General features: G+C 46.0%; 2 protein-coding genes across 4 annotated transcripts in view; one reads left to right on the forward strand and one right to left on the reverse strand.

Moving 5' to 3' along the window:
- The window catches only part of LOC130295085 (uncharacterized), a 49763-nt gene extending 49599 nt beyond the window's left edge, over window positions 1-164 (reverse strand). Inside the window, exon 1 of the mRNA XM_056545366.1 lies at window positions 41-164. The gene's annotated coding sequence lies outside the window, so the exon portion shown is untranslated. The remainder of the gene's footprint in view (window positions 1-40) is intronic.
- LOC130295079 (Fc receptor-like protein 5) overlaps window positions 1-8990 on the forward strand; it is a 42168-nt gene extending 33178 nt beyond the window's left edge. For 2 of the 3 annotated variants that reach the window (XM_056545348.1, XM_056545346.1), the window contains one exon: window positions 449-612. In XM_056545348.1, coding sequence (XP_056401323.1) covers window positions 449-470 — 22 coding nt within the window. In that variant the 3' untranslated portion in view covers window positions 471-612. Of the gene's footprint in view, window positions 1-448; window positions 613-8608 lie in introns of those variants that run through there. The other variant, XM_056545347.1, reaches the window with a different exon arrangement.
- The last annotated feature ends 3641 nt before the right edge of the window (window positions 8991-12631 follow it).

Raw genomic sequence — 12631 nt, forward strand, 5'->3', positions numbered from 1 at the left:
CATTATACCCAAGAGACTTCCTATTAGACAAGTTCTTGACCTTCCCGACTGCTCTTCTAGGTAGATCTGAGAACTGAGGATCTGAGGGTCATCATAAGAAGGGGTCAGTAGCCCACAGGAGTAGCCATGAAAATGTGGAAGGGTATAATGAGAGTAGAATCATGGCAGCCAATGAGGTCTCAATAAGGCTCCTGGCTGCCATGACAACCAATCACCACCCCATAATTGTGGCACCGGGGGTCGATCAGAAGCGACATGTGACTTCTTATCTCTTCGATGCGGTAATAATAGACTTGTTCAGGACCCCTCACAGTTTACAGCGGATCCCTTAGGGGTCACTTCAGCGGACGACCTTGTGATGACCTTATTGTTGGGCAACTTGTCCAGGAAAAGGAGTCAATACATTTTTTCCAATTTCTTATTCTTAATTTTTGGATTTTGTTTTTAGAATTCCCAATTCCCACCACTGAAAAGACAAGAATCTACGGAAGTAAAGAACAAATATCGATGGACGTCCAACTACACGAGTCTCCAATTCAGACGAGGCCCCCGGCGATTTATTGTGAACCAAAAAGTCCCTGTCTATAATATGTCTTATAAATGATGTCTCTATGTATCCCTCCATGTCCTTACTGAGGACCATGTATAGATCTTCATGTCCTTACTGAGGACCATGTATAGATCTCCATATCTTTACCGAGGACCATGTATAGATCTTTATGTCCTTACTGAGGACAGTGGCGTTGCTAGGGTTGGTGTCACCCGGTGCGGTAGAAAATGGTGTCACCCCCATACCTCCCCCCTCCCCCCAGTAAGTTTTTAGCCTGTTGTGACAGACACCACTGTTGTAGCGCATTGTGAGAAATTCCAGTATAATAATCAGATATACCAGTTGCCACAGAATGGGAAAGTGTTAAAGAAGTTTTCACCATTTAAATATACAGCTCCCAGAATTACTTTAAGGGGTACTCCACTGGAAAACATTTACTTTTATATCAACTGGTGCCAGAAAGTTAAACAGATTTTTAAATTACTTCTATTTAAAATCTTAATACTTACAGTACTTATAAGCTGGTGTATGCTCCACAGGAAGTTGCGTAGTTCTTTCCAATCTGACCACAGTGCTATTTGCTGACACCTCTGTCCATGTCAGGAACTGTCCAGAGCAGGAGAGGTTTGCTATGGGGATTTGCTCCTACTATAGACAGTTCTTGACATGGACAGAGGTGTCAGCACAGAGCACTGTGGTCAGACAGAAAATAAATTAAAAAAGAAAATAACTTCCTGTGAATCGCTTATACAGCAGCTAATAAGTACTGGAAGGATTAAGATTTTTAAATAGAAGTAATTTACAAATCTGTTTAACTTTGTAGCACCAGTTGATTAAAAAAAATGTTTTCCAGTAGAGTACCCCTTTATGCAGTGGTGAGGTTATGCTGGGAGTTGTAGTTTCACTGACCATAACTGTAGAACTGACAAGCGACTACAGCTCTGATGTAGAGAGGAGAATGTACAATGATATCAGTGACGTCTTCTCTATAGTCTTCCCTTATCTAATTCGGATGGTACATACCGCCTGGTCCAGCTAAAACTTCTGTCTGTAGAATGTGACGCCCAGACGTCTCCTCACTATGTCAGCGGATTCTCATCCTCTATATGAAAACAATTATTATTATAAACCTGCCAGACACTGTATCCTCTAAATATAATACTACTATACACTATACTCTTTGATTATAAACCTTCCATACACCATACCCACTGAATATAATAATACCACACACTGTACATTCTGAATATAATACCATCACATACTGTACTCTCTGAATATAATACTACCATATACTGTACCCTCTGAATATAAATCTGCCACATACTGTACCCCTGAATATAATACTATCACATACTGTACCCTCTGAATATAATACTACCATATACTGTACCCTCTGAATATAAATCTGCCACATACTGTACCCTCTGAATATAATACCAACACATACTGTACACTCTGAATATATTACTACCACCCACTGCGCCCTCTGAATATAATACTTAGAGATGAGCAAACTACAGTAAATTCAACTCGTCACAAACTTCTCGGCTCGGCAGTTGATGGCTTTTCCTGCATAAATTAGTTCAGCTTTCAGGTGCTCCCGTGGGCTGGAAAAGGTGGATATTGTCCTAGGAGACTCTTTCCTATGAATGTATCCACCTTTTCCAGCCCACCGGAGCACCTGAAGGCTGAACTAATTTACGCAGGATAAGTCATCAACTGCTGAGCCGACAAGTTCGTGACGAATCGAATTTACTGTAAGTTCACTCATCTCTAATAATACTACCACAAACTGCGCCCTCTGAATATAATACTACCACCCACTGTGCCCTCTGAATATAACACTACCACAAACTGCGCCCTCTGAATATAATACTACCACCCACTGTGCCCTCTGAATATAACACTACCACAAACTGCGCCCTCTGAATATAATACTATCACCCACTGTGCCCTCTGAATATAATACTACCACAAACTGCGCCCTCTGAATATAACGTTGCCATACAGTGCACCCTCTGAATATAATACCACAACCGCAGTAACACCCCTCAACATCCGTTAGCTGATGCTATTACCACGGGAGGGGGGTATTGGTGGTGTTGCTAGTGGATGAACGGGGTGCTACTACTGGGGGGGGGTTTGCTGAAGGATGATGAGGGTGCTACTGGCCATCCCCCCTGGCAGTATCACCCCCATCATCCATCGGCAGGATCATCCTCCTGGCAGGAGCACCGCCATCATCCACCATCAGGATCTGCTGATGGAGGTGCCGCTGGGGGGGGGGGGGGGGCTGGTTGCTGGCGGATGATGAGGGTGCTACTGCCAGGGGGGGGAGCATTAGGTAGGCAGCAGTTCCCCCACATTAGGTAGGTAGCAGTTTCCCCACATTAGGTAGCATCTTTTCCCCACATTAGGCAGCATAGATTCCCCACATTTGGTACCAGTTTCCCCACATTAGGTAGGTACCAGTTACCCCACATTAGGTAGCAATTTCCCCATATTAGGTAGCACAGATTCCCCACATTAGGTAGCAGTTTCCCCACATTCGGTAGCACAGATTCCCCACATTAGCTAGCATAGACCCCCCACATTAGGTAGCATAGACTCCGCACATTAGGTATCATAGACTCCGCACATTAGGTAGCATATACTCCGCACATTAGGTAGCATAGACTCCCCACATTAGGTAGCATAGACTCCCCACATTAGGTAGCATAGACTCCCCACATTAGGCGGCAGGTTCCCTTGCAGGTTCCCCACAATGCGTCAAAGTCTCCCCCCCCCCCCCCCCCCCCCACACACACACACACACACACACACACACAAAAAAAACATACAACACAACACAGAGAGACACACACACAAACACACACAGTCAGAGAGACACACACTCACAGACAGACACACAGAGTCACACAGTCACACACAGAGTCACACACAGAGTCACACACACACACACACAGTCACACAAATACACAGAGTCACACACACACTCAGAGAGTCACACAAACACACACAGTCACACACACAGAGTCACACACACAATCTCTCACACACACACAGTCACACACACACAGAGTCACACACACAAACATAGATAGAGACAGACACACACACTCACCCATCCAGCGCAGCGATCCTTCTCACCGGGCGCAAAGCGAGTGACGTAACTGACGTCCTCCTGCGCGGCCATGCGGTATGACGTCAGGCCGGCGCAGACGTGGGAGCGGAGGCCGGGCACAGTACTGGTGAAGGTGAGAGGGGGGGGCGTGATGACGGACGGGCGCATTGAAAGGGGGGGCTGGGTTGCTAATAGACGGGCGCACCGCACACACAGCACAGGGGGGGGGGGGGGGGGTGCTGACGGATGGGAGGCCGGTCGGGCACATAGGGGGGTGTCAGTGTAGCTGGGGAGGGGGTGTGGGTGCTGCGGAGCGTCTTGGTGTCACCCCATTAGGTTGGTGTCACCCGGTGCGGGCCGCACCCCCCGCACCCGGGTCGCAACGCCATTGACTGAGGACCATGTATAGATCTTTATGTCCTTACTGAGGACCATGTATAGATCTTCATGTCCTTACTGAGGACCATGTATAGATCTTCATGTCCTTACTGAGGACCATGTATAGATCTTTATGTCCTTACTGAGGACCATGTATAGATCTTCATGTCCTTACTGAGGACCATGTATAGATCTTTATGTCCTTACTGAGGACCATGTATAGATCTTCATGTCCTTACTGAGGACCATGTATAAATCTTCATGTCCTTACTGAGGACCATGTATAGATCTTCATGTCCTTACTGAGGACCATGTATAGATCTTCATGTCTGTACTGAGGACCATGTATAGATCTTCATGTCCGTACTGAGGACCATGTATAGATCTTCATGTCCTTACTGAGGACCATGTATAGATCTTCATGTCTGTACTGAGGACCATGTATAGATCTTCATGTCCGTACTGAGGACCATGTATAGATCTTCATGTCCTTACTGAGGACCATGTATAGATCTCCATATCTTTACCGAGGACCATGTATAGATCTCCATATCTTTACCGAGGACCATGTATAGATCTTCATGTCTTTACCGAGGACCATGTATAGATCTTCATGTCCTTACTGAGGACCATGTATAGATCTCCATATCCTTACCGAGGACCATGTATAGATCTCCATATCCTTACTGAGGACCATGTATAGATCTTCATGTCCGTACTGAGGACCATGTATAGATCTTCATGTCCGTACTGAGGACCATGTATAGATCTTCATGTCCGTACTGAGGACCATGTATAGATCTTCATGTCCGTACTGAGGACCATGTATAGATCTTCATGTCTTTACTGAGGACCATGTATAGATCTTCATGTCCTTACTGAGGACCATGTATAGATCTTCATGTCTTTACTGAGGACCATGTATAGATCTTTATGTCTGTACTGAGGACCATGTATAGATCTTCATGACCGTACTGAGGACCATGTATAGATCTTCATGTCCTTACCGAGGACCATGTATAGATCTCCATATCCTTACTGAGGACCATGTATAGATCTTCATGTCCTTACTGAGGACCATGTATAGATCTTCATGTCCGTACTGAGGACCATGTATAGATCTTCATGACCGTACTGAGGACCATGTATAGATCTTCATGTCCTTACTGAGGACCATGTATAGATCTTCATGTCCGTACTGAGGACCATGTATAGATCTTCATGTCCGTACTGAGGACCATGTATAGATCTTCATGTCCTTACTGAGGACCATGTATAGATCTTCATGTCCGTACTGAGGACCATGTATAGATCTTCATGTCCTTACTGAGGACCATGTATAGATCTTCATGACCGTACTGAGGACCATGTATAGATCTTCATCTCCTTACTGAGGACCATGTATAGATCTTCATGTCCTTACTGAGGACCATGTATAGATCTCCATATCCTTACTGAGGACCATGTATAGATCTTCATGTCCGTACTGAGGACCATGTATAGATCTTCATGTCCTTACTGAGGACCATGTATAGATCTTCATGTCCTTACTGAGGACCATGTATAGATCTTCATGTCCGTACTGAGGACCATGTATAGATCTTCATGTCCGTACTGAGGACCATGTATAGATCTTCATGTCTGTACTGAGGACCATGTATAGATCTTCATGTCCTTACTGAGGATCATGTATAGATCTTCATGTCCTTACTGAGGACCATGTATAAATCTTCATGTCCTTACTGAGGACCATGTATAGATCTTCATGTCCTTACTGAGGACCATGTATAGATCTTCATGTCTGTACTGAGGACCATGTATAGATCTTCATGTCCGTACTGAGGACCATGTATAGATCTTCATGTCTGTACTGAGGACCATGTATAGATCTTCATGTCCTTACTGAGGACCATGTATAGATCTCCATATCCTTACCGAGGACCATGTATAGATCTCCATATCCTTACTGAGGACCATGTATAGATCTTCATGTCCGTACTGAGGACCATGTATAGATCTTCATGTCTTTACCGAGGACCATGTATAGATCTTCATGTCTTTACCGAGGACCATGTATAGATCTTCATGTCCTTACTGAGGACCATGTATAAATCTTCATGTCTTTACCGAGGACCATGTATAGATCTTCATGTCCTTACTGAGGACCATGTATAAATCTTCATGTCTTTACCGAGGACCATGTATAGATCTTCATGTCCTTACTGAGGACCATGTATAGATCTTCATGTCCTTACTGAGGACCATGTATAGATCTTTATGTCTGTACTGAGGACCATGTATAGATCTTTATGTCCGTACTGAGGACCATGTTTAGATCGTAGGGGGTCCGATAGATACAAATCTTTAAGGGCAAATATTAACTTTAACTTTCTGATTAAAATCCCTGCTTTGTCTATTCTTAGGAGTCCAATGGGCGGTGTCACTCAGTGGAAGGACCACCCCCTGGACTGCTAAAGATGGAAAGATCAGAGATTTGAATCAGCTAACGAAGTTATACTGAACCTTTTACCAACGATTAATGTAAATTTTTCAGCATTTCCTGCTCTACAACATGACGCTGACAGACTATATGGCCTGGTCACAGTACTTAGTACTTAAAGGGGCACTCCCGAGGGAAAAAAACATTTTTTAGGTTGTTATAAGTCAACTGGTGCCAGAAAGTTCAACATATTTGTAAATTACTTCTATTAAAAAATCTTTATCCTTCCAGTACTTTTAGCAGCTGTATGCTACAGAGGAATTACTGTTCTTTTTTAATTTCTTTTTTTTGTCTTGTCCACAGTGCTCTCTGCTGACACCTCTGTCCATTTTATGAACTGTTCAGAGCAGGAGAGGTTTGCTATGGGGATTTTCTCCTGCTCTGGACAGTTCCTGACATGGACAGAGGTGTCAGCAGAGAGCACTGTGGACATGACAAAAAATAAATTTCCTCCGTGTTATACAGCTGCCAAAAAGTACAGGAAGGGTAAATATTTTTTTTTTAATAGAAGTCATTTACAAATCTGTTTAACTTTCTGGCACCAGTTCATTTAACAAAAAAAAAAAAGTTTTCCACCGGAGTACCCCTTTAAGATATACTCCCTGTTTGCTTTATTTCTTGCAAATCAAAGTGCGTCACTTAGCATGCAGGTAGGTACTCCTTCCCCTGCTATGGTCACTATCGGCTCCATTCTTTATTATTGAAGCAGTCCTTATTCATCACAAACTCCTGTTCTGAGATACACCTGCCCCCTTCTGGCAGTCACAGCTTAAAGGGGTACTCTGCTGCTCAGCTTGTGACGTCATAGCCCCGCCCCCTCAATGCAAGTCTATGGGAGGGGGCGTGACGGACGTCACGCCCCCTCCCATAGACTTGCATTGAGGGGGTGGGGGGTGACGTCACAAGGGGGCGGTGCTATGACGCGAGAAGCTGCCGGTTCCAGCGGAGTACCCCTTTAACAGAAAGCCCTTACACTCACCAGTACGGTGTCCATTTTAGGACATTGTCAGCCGTAACTCCGTCCTCCGTCAGGTGAAACGGCGCCCCACCTCCTCCCTCGGGACAATCTCAATCAGGCGTCAGCTGCAACTCCCTCCTCCCTCCTTAGTCATCCTAAAGTCTCTCATCCGAAACTCCGTCATCCCTCAGACGAAAAACCTTCCTGCCGTGTAGCAGAGCTGAGTCAGTGTCGGCTCTGCTATACGGGTTCTGCTGTACACGATATTCAATGTCGGCTCTGCTATACAGGCTCTGTAGCACATGTAGTGTCTGTAGTACACAAGTTTCACAGTTTTGACTCTGCTATACAGTGCTGTTCAGCGTCGGCTCTGCTATACAGTGCTGTGCAGCGTCGGCTCTGCTATACAGTGCTGTGCAGCGTCGGCTCTGCTATACAGTGCTGTGCAGCGTCGGCTCTGCTATACAGTGCTGTGCAGCGTCGGCTCTGCTATACAGTGCTGTGCAGCGTCGGCTCTGCTATACAGTGCTGTGCAGCGTCGGCTCTGCTATACAGTGCTGTGCAGCGTCGGCTCTGCTATACAGTGCTGTGCAGCGTCGGCTCTGCTATACAGTGCTGTGCAGCGTCGGCTCTGCTATACAGTGCTGTGCAGCGTCGGCTCTGCTATACAGTGCTGTGCAGCGTCGGCTCTGCTATACAGTGCTGTGCAGCGTCGGCTCTGCTATACAGTGCTGTGCAGCGTCGGCTCTGCTATACAGCGCTGTGCAGCTTCGGCTCTGCTATACAGAGCTGTGCAGCGTCGGCTCTGCTATACAGTGCTGTGCAGCGTCGGCTCTGCTATACAGTGCTGTGCAGCGTCGGCTCTGCTGTGCGGCAGGAAGTTGTGACTGAGGGAGAATCGTCTGAGGCATGACAGCGTTTTGGACAAGGGAGTTGTGGCTGAAGGATGACGGCGATTGGTGTGAGGGAGGAGGCGGGGCGCCGTTTCACCTGACAGAGGACGGAGTTACGGCTGACGAGGTCCTAAAATGGACACCGTACACCAGAGTCCATCTGATGACTAAAGAACACTACTGAACACTTCCCTTTTTGTAGGATCAACACGTTCTCAGCAAACCCCAGCACCAAGGAATCTGGGAGTGGAAATTCCCCGCCGCCATGTTGCCAACCACAAAGTAAATTGAGATGAGAAAACAACGACCTATGTCCAACATCACAGATACAAAGGGCTCCGTAAATCCGCATTACTACTCCGAACACCCCCCCCACATCTTTACTACGGCCCAAAGCGGATCCCTATATCTCCTCTGTGACCCATGTGATGCCCCTTGTGCCTGATTTTCCCATCATGCCTCTATTTTGGCCCATGGGTCTCACATGACCGTCATCTCTTTCCAATGGTCTGAATGTAAATCCCAATCTGTTTTGCGCCACAAATGCTCCTTTTGTTGTCGTAATCTGGGATTCAGTGTTTTCCTATTTTGTAAGGATTTTGTATAAATTTTAAAATAAAAAAAAGGATTTCAAGTAATTTGTTTGTTATTTCCGAAAAACAAACAAGACGAAATTACAAAATGGAAATGAAACCAAAAGGACTGATCCGTAGAACAAGAACTTTCTAAGGTTGTAGGTGTCTGGTCATCTACTATGGCTTCTGTGTGGGCAGGTTGGGGGGGTTCATTGGTTCTTTAAAAATGGCTACAATGAGGATAGCCCATCCAATGAGCATAACCCATCCAATGAGGATAGCCCATCCAATGAGCATAACCCATCCAATGAGGATAGCCCATCCAATGAGCATAACCCATCCAATGAGGATAGCCCATCCAATGAGCATAACCCATCCAATGAGGATAGCCAATCCAATGCGGATAGCCCATACAATGAGGATAGCCCATACAATAAGGATAACCCATACAATGAGGATAGCCCATGCAATGAGGACTGCCCATACAATGAGGACTGCCCATGCAATGAGGACTGCCCATGCAATGAGGACTGTCCATGCAATGAGGATAACCCATACAATAAGGATAACCCATACAATGAGGATAGCCCATGCAATGAGGACTGCCCATACAATGAGGACTGGCCATGCAATGAGGACTGCCCATGCAATGAGGACTGTCCATGCAATGAGGATAACCCATACAATAAGGATAACCCATACAATGAGGATAGCCCATGCAATGAGGACTGCCCATACAATGAGGATTTCCCATACAATGAGGACAACCCATGTAATGAGGATAGCCCATACAATGAGGATTGCCCATACAATGAGGATTGCCCATACAATGAGGACAACCCATACAATGAGGACAGCCCATACAATGAGGACAGCCCATACAATGAGGATAACCCATACAATGAGGATAACCCATACAATGGGGATAACACATACAATGAGGATAGCCCATACAACGAGGATAACCCATACAACGAAGATAGTCCATACAATGAGGATAGTCCATACAATGAGGATAGCCCATACAATGAGGATAGTCCATACAATGAGGATAGCCCATACAATGAGGATAGTCCATACAATGAGGATAGCCCATACAATGGGGATAACACATACAATGAGGATAGCCCATACAATGAGGATAGTCCATACAATGAGGATAGCCCATACAATGAGGATAACCCATACAATGAGGATAGTCCATACAATGAGGATAGCCCATACAATGAGGATAACCCATACAATGAGGATAGTCCATACAATGAGGATAGTCCATACAATGAGGATAGCCCATACAATGAGGATAGTCCATACAATGAGGATAGCCCATACAATGGGGATAACACATACAATGAGGATAGCCCATACAATGAGGATAGTCCATACAATGAGGATAGCCCATACAATGAGGATAACCCATACAATGAGGATAGTCCATACAATGAGGATAGCCATACAATGAGGATAACCCATACAATGAGGATAACCCATACAATGAGGATAGTCCATACAATGAGGACAACCCATACAATGAGGATAACCCATACAATGAGGATAGCCCATACAATGAGGATAGCCCATACAATGAGGATAACCCATATTTATCATCTTACCAAATATGTACAAAACTTTATACCGGATCAGAGTATGTCAAGATGTGACAACCTTTTGTTAGTTGTAAAACTGGAGAAGATGGTTACAATGGCGTTCAGGTGGATATAAGGGGAGTAACTGAGGGACTCACCTTTGCTCCCGATAGCTTTCACCTCTCCATTTGGCCTCTCTGCTCCAATGTTTTGGCATCGGCATTGGGGGAGGGGGGGCAGGTAAAGGAGAAGAAGATACCAATGGAGCAGAACTATGGCCGTCCTGGGACTCATCATAGTACTAGGTAAGGACTGTGACGGGACTAATCTGTATACACTTTTATAATCATGTTATATAAAATATAGAGTTAAACATAGTAAAAATACCGCATAATACAGTAATACATAAGATATAGATATTTTATTGGTATTATTTGATGTAACAAACATATTGAAAACAACAAATTTTAAATATTATGGAGTGAAAAAAGTTGTACATTTGCTTTATATTTTTAACACTTAATGACGGGGGAATTTTAGGACCTGTAACTTGTTTCATTGAGATATTTCTCTGTTTGGGCTTTTTTGCAGGGTGACCTTTAGCTTTTATTGGTAGTACTTGGGGGTATATATGGACTTTTTGATTTGTTTTTACTCTATTTTTGGGGGGAGCAAAAAAAAAGTGTTAAAAAAAGAATTTAAAAAATAGCAATTTTGATGTGAGAATAATAATAATAAGTCATATTTTCATATTTTAGACATTTACAGACAGCAGCTCTGTTCTGACTAGTAGGGGACAGAACCATTAGTAAGGGTTACAGGCCCACACTGGCTTAGACTGGCTCACTGGAGGGGAAGGGGGGTCCTTGCACCCTCAAGTATATTTCCAAATTTTGCAGTTTTCACCACATTTCACCCAAAATCGCAGAAAAACTGCAGCAGCCATAACATTAATAACATTAAAATGCCCTTCAGGACCATTGATAACATCATGAGTCATGGAGAAGAGATGATTCATGGAAAAAGCTGCATGAGCAGACACACCAATCACCTCCCACCACCACAAGGGAGGGACACGCCCCTCCTACCACACACCAATCACCTCCCACCACCACAAGGAAGGGACATGCCCCCTCCTACCACACACCAATCACCTCCCACCACCACAAGGGAGGGACACGCCCCCTCCTACCACACACCAATCACCTCCCACCACCACAAGGAAGGGACACGCCCCCTCCTACCACAAACCAATCACCTCCCACCACCACAAGGAAGGGACACGCCCCCTCCTACCACACACCAATCACCTCCCACCACCACAAGGGAGGGACATGCCCCCTCCCACCACCACAAGAGAGGGACACGCCCCCTCCTACCACACACCAATCACCTCCCACCACCACAAGGAAGGGACACGCCCCCTCCTACCACACACCAATCACCTCCCACCACCACAAGGAAGGGACACGCCCCCTCCTACCACACACCAATCACCTCCCACCACCACAAGGGAGGGACACGCCCCCTCCTACCACACACCAATCACCTCCCACCACCACAAGGGAAGGACACGCCCCCTCCTACCACACACCAATCACCTCCCACCACCACAAGGAAGGGACACGCCCCCTCCTACCACACACCAATCACCTCCCACCACCACAAGGAAGGGACACGCCCCCTCCTACCACACACCAATCACCTCCCACCACCACAAGAGAGGGACACGCCCCCTCCTACCACACACCAATCACCTCCCACCACCACAAGGGAGGGACACGCCCCCTCCTACCACACACCAATCAACCCCCACCACCACAAGAGAGGGACACGCCCCCTCCTACCACACACCAATCACCTTCCACCACCACAAGAGAGGGACACGCCCCCTCCTACCACACACCAATCACCTCCCACCACCACAAGGGAGGGACACGCCCCCTCCTACCACACACCAATCACCTCCCACCACCACAAGAGAGGGACACGCCCCCTCCTACCACACACCAATCACCTCCCACCACCACAAGGGAAGGACACGCCCCCTCCTACCACACACCA

The sequence above is a fragment of the Hyla sarda genome, chromosome 11 (genome assembly GCF_029499605.1).
Source record: "Hyla sarda isolate aHylSar1 chromosome 11, aHylSar1.hap1, whole genome shotgun sequence".
Taxonomy (NCBI): domain Eukaryota; kingdom Metazoa; phylum Chordata; class Amphibia; order Anura; family Hylidae; genus Hyla; species Hyla sarda.